Source organism: Castor canadensis, chromosome 13 (assembly GCF_047511655.1).
Source record: "Castor canadensis chromosome 13, mCasCan1.hap1v2, whole genome shotgun sequence".
NCBI lineage: Eukaryota > Metazoa > Chordata > Mammalia > Rodentia > Castoridae > Castor > Castor canadensis.
The window spans coordinates 5,641,898-5,654,165 of NC_133398.1; the positions used below are offsets into that span (position 1 = coordinate 5,641,898).

Genomic DNA, 12,268 nt, shown 5'->3' on the forward strand with positions numbered 1-12,268 from the left:
GTTTGTGGTTAAACAAGGTGGAAACAAGTTCAAGAGGAAAAGCATGAGAAACTGTGAAGGGATAAGGAAACGGGGTAAACATTAGACTAGGTAGACTTCACCCAACCAATAAATATAGAAAAATATTCTTCTTAATGTTATTATGGCATCACAAAACAGTGAAAAGGTATTCTGCGTCATTTCAACTGAACTAAAAACCTGTAACAAATGATGTTTTATATATTTTAAAAAGCACACAAATTCAGATTAAAAAACTTAACACTCTCATAAATATAACCTGGGAACCTAATCTACAAAAAAAAGAAGATATATTCAGTCTTTAATCAAAGAAATGTAAATTTAATGAGGTACATTTTTTGATTATCCTCTAAATTATCAAAATTTACATATATTCCTCTATGACTAGATGGGTAAATGAACCTGATACATTTTATCATCAGTAGGTAACTAATTTAGCATTTTTTTTTCAGAAGACATTTGGTAGTATGTCTCAAAAACCATAAAAAATGGACCTAGTCATCCTTTTTATAAAAGTAAAGCCTATAAATTATAATCTAAAAAATGAAAGAAATAGTCAATGTAATCTAAATGGTTTAAAAAAAAAAGTCAAGGAAGTACTAAGCAGTAACTAAGAATTACTAAGGATTACCTAAGAACCAAGAAATGCTTACAACTTAACTTTAAAACCAGCTTGCCAGTGACCTGTTCACATGATGATTACAACAATGAAGATGCCTATGAAAACACACTAGGAAAAGAATGCCCCAAAAGGTAGGCTTAAAATGTTATATTTTCCAAAGTTTCTGTAAGGCAATTTCTCTAAGTGAAATAACTAAATCAACAGATAAGGAATCTTTAAGAAATCAATAGGCCTCCTCCTTCCATATTAATGGGCTTTGATTCTTCCAAAGTGGCCTAGGTGGCAGGTGGACACTGCCTGAAGCAGTACAGTACGAACATGCTGCTCCTGAGAACAGCCAAGTGAACTGGCACTTCTATGAAAGAATAATAATGCAAGAACGTGTACTCTGTTAATACTTCTTTTATAAACAGACACGAATCTAGCAACAACTTCTTTAAAGACATGAATAGAAATATTAACCACTTCTATGCACATTACGTAGAACATGAAAAATATATGGCAAACTAAAGAAACTGTAGGCATTTTTCCCCACTGAATACAGAGTGAACACTTAAAAACTATCACCCTTCTACTACTTCTGGTCAATACCCTTTGGGACAATAGTGTGGAAAAAGAAGGGACCATCGATGTCTTCCAAACTCATGACAAAGGACTTGCAGGTGTCCACACAAACCTTTTCCTCCTTTCACTACTCCTCTTTCACTTGTCTGAACATGGCTCTTGCCTCTGTATCAGCCATGAGGGAGGAGGCTAACAATAAACTACCCTCTGGTTGTACATTTAATAAGCAAAGTCTTTCATGCCAAAATATGCTCAGAAACAACTTTGCCCCACAGAATATCAAAATGACAAGCTACTCTGCTTATTAGACAGACCAGGGAACTGGGTATATGTAGTTCATGGTATCCATGATCACTTAAGGGAGAAACACAACCCAAGACCACACACACTTACAGATAACAGGACATCTCAATATAACGCTGGCAGTATATAGTTTATTACTTGGAGTCACACTGCAGTTGGCAGGTCCTGGTATCTGAGTGGCTGTATTTATGATGTACAACTCCCTCTGCATAAGGGAGCAGTGAAAAACTATACCCAAGTATTGTCAATCTTATCCAAGCTAATAGTTCTCAGACATGGAACTGGTTGTTATGAGCTTTTTTTTTTTCCCCCCCTTCAACCAGTTATATACTCAGAGAATTAAGAGAGAAATAGTAATGAAATTCCAAAATATGGGAAACTGCCCTCTTAACATTCAATATTTTAGTCTCGTAAGTGATACAATATCACTGAGAAACCTTTGAAAAAACAGGTTAGTGCTTATATGTGTACATCTATATGCAGGAAGCACAGACCCCAAAATATTGACTGTGGCTATTGCTTGATGACGTATGGGCTCTAGTGATTCCGTTTATGGATTTTTCTAATTTTCCTCCATAAACAGATGTCACTTAATGTTTTCAAAGAGGAGGAAAAACAAACCTAAAGAAAATTAAATATAAACAAAAGAAAATAAAATGCCCACATTCTCACTTCAATATCTACCTTTCAAGTGTTTTTTCTATGTATGTATTTTTTCTCATAAAAAAAGGGATCACAGAGCACAATGCTTTTGTTATGGTATACTCTACTAACTCTTTCCTCATCAATAAACATTCTTCAGAATTACATGGCATTTCACTATATGAATGTATAATCACCAATTTAACCAATCCCCAGGATTAAACACATCTTTAGAACTCAGGTCACAAAATATAGGGTAAAAAATCTGATGGGACCAATGGGCTGACTTTCCTTTTTCTGAAAGTAACGTAACACTTAGAGAATGAACCTGGGAGTAATAAATAAAGGAAGGAATGTGCATGTGTGTTCTAAGAAGAGATCAGCCCAAGCTTTCTGAAGGCAGCCTGGCGGGTGAGTGTGTCCACGTGCATCCTTATACCTTGCATCTTCATCTTTAGGAACACTCCTAAACTGCCCAGGTTATCCCCTTCAGCCAGGGCAGGCAAAGGCACACACCTGATGCCTTGGGCTGTCGTTCTCCTTCTAATGAAAGCCGCTCTGGGGTCTTGATGAGGGACCTAACCCCAGGATTTTGATTGATCATATAAAACGGACAAAGCACACCATCTGTTGAAAGTAACATGAGAACTGGAGCAGGAGGAAGAGTCTTTTCATCATCTGTTGAAAGAGAAAACAAAGCCAAGTGACGGAAAAAAAAAAAAAAAAAAAACCAAGTCAATTTAAGGGCGTGTACCTGGAAGGGAAAGACTGCCCTATACAAGAAAGCCTTCAGGGAGTCTTTTTTTTTTTTAAGTTTTAAGGAAAAGAGGTTCCTGGCTCTGACTCAAGGTTGAGGGGGGCTGCATCTGGTGATGGCTTTCTTACTGGTGTAGTCCTCTAACAGCCTGTGACATCACATGAGGGATTTACTGTAATAGCAGCTCAAGTCCACGTGCAATGATCAAGATCTGTAACAGCCTTTCCCACACCAGCTGACAGCTGCTGTCACTACCAAATCACCACCATCCTGCTGAGCCCTGCAGGATGCTCCAGCAGCCCTGTTTGCTCCCCAGGCTCCCTCCATTCTGGAGGTAGGTTCAACTCTTCCCTAAGACAAGGGTCTCTAGAAATGTTGTGTTTTTGTGTTTAACACAAAAATGACAGAGTAGACTCATAGGGGAAAGAAAAATCACACACACACAGAAGGACACAGAAAAACAGTCAAACTACTAGGCAGGTGCTTTACCACCTGAGCCACTCCACCAACCCTAAGTGTCAAACTACTTTACATTCATTCACAGTTGAATCTTAAGTATGTATTTTGTCAACTGAGATTTTAAAAGAAGCATAGTAAATGTGCTAATCAGACCAAACATGTCTGCCTAGCCAAGGAAAGGACAAGGAGCTTAATGGTGCCCAACTTTGCTGCTGCACTTTCTCCATCTCACTGACCACAGTGCTGCCAAACTCCCACAAGGGAGAAAACATACAGAGCACACACCCAGGCCCAGGTGAAGCCCTGGGCTTGGAGTATCCACCTTATTATTCCTGCCTTAACCAAGCATTGGTATGCAAAACCAGCTTAGGGTAACATGAGGGAACGAGAATGGGCAAAGAAACCAAACCATGAAATTGAGTATTATATATCCAACCAGATTCTAAAGTACAGAGGCATGTACACGTACACACATAAATATACAGTGTCTGGCCGTGGTTTCACCAGTGAGTTTCCATTCAGAGCAGCTTGCACAATGTACCCTGTATCACTCTTTAGGTAGAATGTGCCACCATAAATTAAAAGCGTCCAGCACAGTAGACCTTCATGAACACATCTAACTGGCTTCTCAACATTAACCTTATAAGAAAGACGTTTTCTACATCAGGCCATACTCACTGATGGCGATTTCCACTTGGTTGGTATAATCTATGGCAACCCCCATGGGCAAGGAGTCATCACTCTTATCTGTCACAGGCAGTTCAGCTCGACTAGAATCCTCCAGCAGCCAAGATTCCCAATTAATCTGCAAAAAACAAAAAAAAAAATCTGTTTGGTTAGAGCTTTGCACTGGTTCTCCTAGCATCAATCAAATAAAGAATAAAAAGGACACCATGCGTGGTTTAGTTTTCTGTGTTGACTGGAGAACTTTAATATCTAGGAAAATAGTAGAAAATCCTTGAGCAGTTAGTTATCCCCATCAATCTGTCTACCTGTTCCTGATCTACAAATCCCCTGCCTTGTGAACTATCATTATCATGGACACTTTTTGAGGTATTTTCCACCCCCACCTGCTGAGAGGGTGTTCAACAGCTGCACTAAGACAGATGCTCTGTGCTCACTTGTCCAGAGAGACAGAAGGGAACCTAAGTTCCTGACCTTTTGTTCCTCGGACTGATCAGCCTTTCTGCCCCTGCATTCCATGAGAAACCTCTAAGTCTTTCCAGCAACTCCCATTTCTGTTTAAGTTTGGTTGGACTCTTCCTTCCAACAAATGACTGACGATTTTAAAAATCAATAATGTTTTGTTTAGCTTTCAGTGTTAACTGAACTAGAAAACATGAATCAGAAGGTAACAGAGGTGATAGGCATGGTGGCCCATACCTATAATTCCAGCACTTGAGGCTGAGATCAGGAGAACTGCAGTGCAAGGCCAGCCCCAGCAAGTAGTTCCAGAGACCCCATCTCCAAAGTAACCAGAGCAAAATGGACTGGAGGTATGGTTCAAGTAGCAGAGAGCTTGCTTTGCAAGTGCAAGCCCTGAGTTCAAACCTTAGACTCACCACCAAAAAAAAAAAAAAAAGCCTATTTTAATATTTGACTACAAAAAATTCACATGCTAGTAAAAGACTGTTACTGAGATACAGTTTTAGAGCAACAAATGAAACTGTTAACCTCTGGCCTCTGACCCCAAAGTGGCCTACTCATACACTAAGAGTCACAGTTAATTCCTCCCAAAATCTTTCTCAGAAAAGCATCTCATAACACAAAAGTGACAAGAAAGAGAAATTTACCTGATCACTTTGTCGAGCAAGGATACTAACTTCTGTTGAAGCCGCAGATGCTGCGAGCACTAAATCCCTAAGAATAAAACCAAAAGAGCATTACATTCAAACATATCAACAGTCTGAACCTGACTGGGTCTATATAGTATCTATGGGGATTTTCTCCTCACATCCAGGAGAGGGCAAGGTTACTGAAGAAAGAAGAAAAGGCTCTAGATATGCAACAGAGCTTTTTAGTTTCTAGGGTAAAGCACTAGAAAACCCACCTTCTGTCTATCTAAATGAAGACATAGAATCAAGTTAGGGTTCACAACAAATACTGCGTAAAAGCAAAAAAAAAAAAAATATAGAAAGTAAAAAAAAATTGAGAAATGAAAGTTTAAAACATTTTCAGAGAGAAAGGTTTAATATGCTCCTTAAATATCAATATTTTCATAAATCATTACTGAGGATTTTTCTGAGTGAGTACACATTTAAATACTTACCTATAACTTATCTATAGGGGAAACAGAAGCATTTGTCAAAAAATGAATTATCAAGCACTAGCTGAGAAAATGTTCACGATGTCTCTGCCCATACTTTCCTCTCCAAAGAGAAAATTTTCTAGTGGAATTTGGTGCCTGATGTATTACACAACAGTGGCAGCAGGAAGCCCTCTGCTCACCATTCCTCGATGCAACTGAGATAGTAATGATGCTGTCTCTCTGTGCAGCTGCCATAGCAGGGCTCCATAAAGTTCACAAATATCTCTGGGTGCTTTTCTTCTTTTTTCTATAATCAACAGAACAAGAAAAAATCTCATGTTCAATTTTCTTGAATCCTACACAGTTAATAATCTCAAAAGGTAAAACCATTTAAATTGTATGAGAAAATTCTCTCAAAATCAATATACAAATATTCAGACATGATACAAATGCAACACTGAATTGAAACTATATTCGAACTCTGTTCTACCACTTTCTGACCATGGGACCAGCATGGGTAGATTATTCAAACTCTCTGCTGCTTGGTTTCTCACATGTGTGATGACCTACTAAGCCTACTTCAGTCTTTTTGAAAGTAAAACAAACTAGGCTTCATAGAAAGCTCTTAGCCCCACACATGAACATCAGTAGTCAATAAATCCTCATGTTATATTGTCCTGAGAATGAGAAAATTCTTGTGATATAATAAGGTATCCCAATAAACATTTTTAAAAAGTTGACCTTGTCAGGAACCCAAGAGTTATTAAAACAAGGTGCTTTTTTTCATGTATCTGGTTGACAAATATTAAAAATGGTACCACTGCACACTGACACACATGTTGGGTAGTCCCACCAATGGTAGAGCACAAAACTGGTACAACTTTCCTGAGAGACTGCGGTAATGTTTTCAAAGCTTACCAAAAAAACCCACACTCATCAGCTGTGTGTGGTGGCATGTTGGTAATCCCAGTACTAGGGAGGCAGAGGATCACAAGTTCCAGGCCAGCATGAGCCATAATTCAAGTAAGCTCAAGGCCAGGCAGAGCTATACAGTGAGACCCTGTCTCAAAAATAAATAAATAAAATCAAGGGCTGGGAGTGCAGTTCAGTGGTAGAGTACTTTCCTAGGATGTACAAGGCCCTGAGTTCAATCCTTAGCACCAAAAGTGATTTTATTTCTACGGATTTATTCTAAAAACTACACATTCTCTAAAACAGAGGAAAACTGAAATAACATAAATACACAACAGTAAAGAAGAATTGAATAAATGGATTTTCTAGTCAAAACAACTAAATATAGATTCTACTCATTGTCATAGAAAGATTCTAATTTGCTAGGTAAAACAAGGTGGCAAAACAGAATTAGTGTAACTCCCACTTTTGTTTTATTTGTAGACATTTATCGATGAGTTTTAAGAAATGAAAATGTGTATACTAAAATATCAAATTATTTCTGAATGGTAGGATTAAAACTGATTTTTTTAAAGATGGCGTTTGGAAGGTTTTTATACTTATAAAAAGGGATGTTTGAAAGCTAATTCTGGTTTGGAAATAAAAGTTCTGTGCCATTTGTTTTTAAAATGCCATTGCGATTTAGTAACATTTTGTAGATCTTACTGCTGTTCTTCCCCTATCTTCAAAATGATTTCTTCACTCATTTGGTTCTCTGTTCAAATGAAGCCTCCTCAGAGGCCCTCACTGACCACACCTATCCTAGTACCACCTGTCCTATATAATGCTTTCTTCTCCCCTTTATCAACTGCCACACTCTTCAGCATGTGAGAGCTATAACCAAGGATTTTACCATGGTTACCTTTGTATTTTCAGCTTTAAAGCAGTGTCTAACATACTGTCTGCATTTAAGAAGCCCTAATGCATTTAAAGTGGAAGAGTTTTTTCTGCTGGACTATAATCAGGGCAAACTATGAAGAATTCTAAAGTTGGGATCCATTTCAAGTAAATCAAAGAATTTTGTGGCACTAGGGATTGAATTCAGGGCCTTGTGCATGCTAGGCAAGTACTCAAAGGCTTGAACTACACACCCAGCACAAATAAAGGAGTTTAAGAAAAAGATATTTTCTTGTTGCCAAGCATGGTGGCTTATACCTGATTCTCAGCTACTTGGGAGGCAGAGATTGGGAGAATCAAGGCTTGAGGGCAGCCAGGAAAAAGTTATTGATATGTCATCTCAATCAGTAAACTGGGCAAGATGGTATGTATCTGTGGTCCCAGTTATGCAGGAGGCTACAAGACCCTACCTGAAAAACAACTAAAGCAAAAAAGATCTGGGGGTGTGCCTCAAGTAATACAGCACCTGCTTAGCAAGCATGAGACGCTGAGTTCAAGTCCCAATGACACACACACACACACACACACACACACACAAATCCTTTGTTTTTCTAAAATTTATCATGTTAACACTTTAGGGGCTGGGAATGTATCTCAGAGGTAAAGTACCTGGCTAACATGCACAAGGCACTGTATATGATCCCCAAAACAACAAAACAAAGGACTCCCAGTTTACAGGATCTATACGTGTGTGTGTGTGTGTGTGTGTGTGTGTGTGTGTGTGTAAATAAACTTATGAACATGCTGTAAGTAAACACCATAATTTTAGTCCCAGGAACACTGAAAACTTATACCTGAGTCTGCAACATCACAGCCAATAAGGAAAAGGAATCTGAAACCTAAGTATAAGTTCATTAGAGGACTTCTCTAACTCTCAAAAAACAAGTAACGCTCCTGTCACATGCATACCGGTAGGAGAGCCATTACTACATCTGGAGACGTTTCCAAGGTCCCATCTGCAGCAGCATATACTATTGTGAAGACATAGGTACCAATCCAAAGCACATCTAGAACTGAAAGACAACCCCCCCCAAATCATTAGGTATTCAAATCACAGAAAGCAGATAGAGAAAAAAGATCTTACATTTGGACTAGCCACTGCAGGTTATAAAATTTAACATACTATTGGCAAAAAAAAGTCAAAGTACAATAGTTTTGACAAAGATTCAGATTTCACTAAGTATAATTACAGCTATAACAACTTAAGAAGCCCAAATTCACTTAAAGTGGAAGAGTTTTTTCTGCTGGATTATAACCAGGGCAAATTATGAAGAATTCTAAAGTTGGGATCCATTTCAAGTCACTGATCAGAAGACAGAGATGTCTCCAGAGGTAATCATTACAATGATTTAGCTAGCTAACTGAACAGTGAAATTATACACGAGGGAGGCACCAACCACCCCGCCCCGCCCTCCCCCCCTGCCTCCAACAGGTACAGAGGCAAATCACATGATCTGGAATGGCTGTAATAGAGAAAGTATCACATTAGAGGTCAGCCAGTAAGAAAAGCAGTGTTACCTCTGACAGGATGATCTGACTCATAAAATGGAGGACAAGGAATGACTTTTTTTTCCTGCAAAGTCTGAAAGAAATTGAAAATAAAGTGTCAAATGAAACAATCTCTAAACCAATGAGAGTTTCAAGCCTAACCCGTTCTCTAGAAGTCACCTGCTCCATCTGTCTAGCTGAAGAGACCGAACAAAGAGAAGATTATGCCAGGCATGTTGTCCACACCTATAATCCCAGCATTCAGGAGGCTGAGGTAAGAGGGTCACAAGTTCAAGGTCAGCCTAGACTCTATAGAGTTCAAGGCCAGCCTGGGCTATATAGAGAGGCTCTGTTTCAAAAACAAACAAAACAAAACAAAAAAAGCCAGGTGTCAGTGGCTCATGCCTGTAATTGTAGCTACTCAGAACGCAAAGATCAGGAGGATCAAAGTTTGAAGCCAGCCCAGGCAAACAGTTTGAGAGACCCTATCTGGAAAATACCCAAAACAAAAAAGACCTGATGGAGTGGTAGAGTGCCTGCCTAATAAACATGAGGCCCTGAGTTCAAACCCCGGTACCACAAAAAAAAAAAAAAAAAAAAAAAAAGAGTATCATCTACTTCTAGGACCCTATCCTAGAGAAACACCCACAGGAACATCTTCAGATACCACTAAGAAGGATGTTCAATGCAACAGCTTTCATACCTACAAAGCTACTGGTACTACTGCAGGTAACCACCAATAATGACACAAATTGTGGACAGCTACATAGCAAACTGCTTCTTCTTCAGTTACTGAAGAGGACGAAGTAGCTCTATATGTAATGAGTTAGACAAAAAGACCTCAATAGAGCTGGCAGAGTGAAAGCCTTGAGTTCATCCCTCAATATTGCCAAAATAAAAAGGTGAACAGAAAAGCAACAAAAGTAAACCAAATGTATTATATTTTTAGAGGCTAATTCCCCTTGCAAACACGTACTCAATTTCACATAACAGTTTTTGGCGATAACAAATAAGAAACAAGCTAGGCACGGTAGCGTGTAGCTGTAATTCCAGCTACTCAGAAGGCTGAGGCAGGAGGATCACTTAAACCTAGGAGTTGGAGACCAGCCTGGGCAATAAAACAAGACCCTACCTTAAAAAAAAAATTTTTTTTTTCCAATGTGACATGTAAGAAACAAAACGTTAACCTTACACCTATACCACCACATCTACCACCCATGCACACGGCAGAGAGCTCTCAAGGAGGAGCACACAGCACACGCCTTGGCAACCCTTCTTCAGTGTCCACACTCGGACAAACATGTAGGATTCTGTGAGCCAATTTATGTTGACGAGTTTTAGTGAATATCATCTCAAGAACATCACAGGGAGAAGACAATATACACATACAATGACACCAGCATCTGTTGTCTTTCTTAGCCACATTTGAAGGAAACAAACCTTCAAGATGGGTAAGTTAAAAGACAAATACTGGGCTTTATGCAGGAGTGAGAATGTGTTACAATAATAGCTTTTTCACAATCTCCTTTTCCCCTTAAGTTTGTTTTTATGGAATGGATTGGAAATAAGAAGTTGAGGGAATAATGCATAGAAAATGATCCCATTTTGCTTTACAGGCAAAACAAAAATAATGCACCTACACATAGACGTTTTACACAAGCACTTAGAAAATGAGTGCTATTCAGTACCTAGGACACAGAGGGGGCCTCTTAAAGAAAGACTAGGGGATAAGGGAAGAGGTCCACTCTTTTATTCATTCACTGATAAGTTTGTTACAATGAGCATAAATTAATTTTTGTCTTTTTTTTTTTTTTTAAATAGTGCTGGGAATGGAACCCAGGGCCTGGTGTATGCTAGGCAAGCACTCAAACACTAAGCTATCTCTTTAGCCATAAATTACTTTTTAATAGGAAAAAAACAAAAACAAAAATCAAAGATGTTCCCAAACTAGTCCCTAAACAGTGGGTAAAACAAACAAAAAAGTTCTTAAGTCTGAGGTAAGAACCTACAGGAAGATACTGGACCACGGTTCCATTCTGTTTTCCCACTGCCAGCTGCTTTCCTTTGGGGCTCCAGCACACTAGGGAAGAAGAGAAGGCAGTCAATTAAAACTGAAGAAGACGGGGCAAATCAGAGACCTATCACACAACAGCTATGTCATCACCATTTCTCCTTCTGTCAGTCCACAAAGGCTGTAGAAATCCTTACTGCACAGAAAAGTGAAAAAAACCAAAAAAAAAAAAAAAAACCATTTTAATGACAGGAGCCAATTATAACTTATCCTTGGCAGCTGAATTGAAAGCCACAAATGCTTTTTCAGAGGGAATTGCTCAGAAAACTCTGTAGCCTTTACATGAGTAAAGGGAGAACAGACAAGGTTTTTAGGTATCAAGATGTCCTTCTCCTGTTCCAAATAGTTTCTAATGTTTTTCCCATGAAGGTACAAATGACTTTCACTTTACATTTAGAAGTAATCATTCTCAAAAACACAGTTCTAAGTGAGTTACACCAAAATATTTCTTTCTCCAGGTAACTCACAAGTACATTCAAATAATTCATACATACTGTTTGGCTTCAAGGACTATGAAAATTAAGAATATTCTCTACTTCTACCCCAAAAAAATAAAAAAACCCACACACAAAACAAAAAAAAATCCATGTGCTTTTATTTCTCGTAATTAATCTTTAAATAGATTACCATTACTGTACATTATAGAGTGAAAGCCTTTTTACCCACCAGATGTAACTGCCACTGAGGGAGGAAGAGTGGCACACACTTTGACTGCTTCTGTGACTTGCAAGACAGCAATACTGCCATCAGCCAGACAAACTGCCACCATGGAGGGGACAGTGGGGTTCCACTTCATATCGATCACCATGCCTCCTGCATCCTTCAAAAGCTTGTGATAGGCAAACGGGCGTTTCTGCTGTTTGCCCTTTTAAAGTAAATGCACAAAAGCAACATAAATTAATAAACACAGAGGCACTTAATATTCAAAGGAAATTACTGAATATACAAGTTTTCTTAAATTATAGTTCACTTTTCTCCATAACCATGGCTGTACACAGCAATGTGTTAAAGATAACAGCAACAGAACCTGAAAACGGCAGTTATTCCAGCATGCTCTGAGGGACTCCAGTCAGGAGAATACTCAAATGCAACAACAAACTCTTGGCTCTGATTAATTATGCTGGAACCCTGGATAATTATGTAAACTCTTTAAGCCTACTTTTCTTCCTATAAAATAAAGGTAATTGTACCTACATGTGACATTATGGTAGGCATGAAAACGAATTAGGCATATAAACACTTAGGGCA

General features: G+C 38.6%; 1 protein-coding gene across 12 annotated transcripts in view; it reads right to left on the reverse strand.

The window, feature by feature from the left end:
* The window catches only part of Nup214 (nucleoporin 214), a 111,913-nt gene that overhangs the window by 93,625 nt on the left and 6,020 nt on the right, over window positions 1-12,268 (reverse strand). For all 12 annotated transcript variants that reach the window (XR_012440729.1, XM_074052970.1, XM_074052971.1 and 9 more), the window contains 8 exons: window positions 11,687-11,885; window positions 10,959-11,029; window positions 8,980-9,043; window positions 8,371-8,474; window positions 5,814-5,920; window positions 5,159-5,225; window positions 4,044-4,170; window positions 2,666-2,827 (listed from right to left, as the gene is read on the reverse strand). Coding sequence is in view for 11 of the 12 variants with exons in the window: in XM_074052970.1 (XP_073909071.1) it covers window positions 2,666-2,827; window positions 4,044-4,170; window positions 5,159-5,225; window positions 5,814-5,920; window positions 8,371-8,474; window positions 8,980-9,043; window positions 10,959-11,029; window positions 11,687-11,885 (901 nt within the window). In the remaining variant the exon portion in view is untranslated. The remainder of the gene's footprint in view (window positions 1-2,665; window positions 2,828-4,043; window positions 4,171-5,158; window positions 5,226-5,813; window positions 5,921-8,370; window positions 8,475-8,979; window positions 9,044-10,958; window positions 11,030-11,686; window positions 11,886-12,268) is intronic.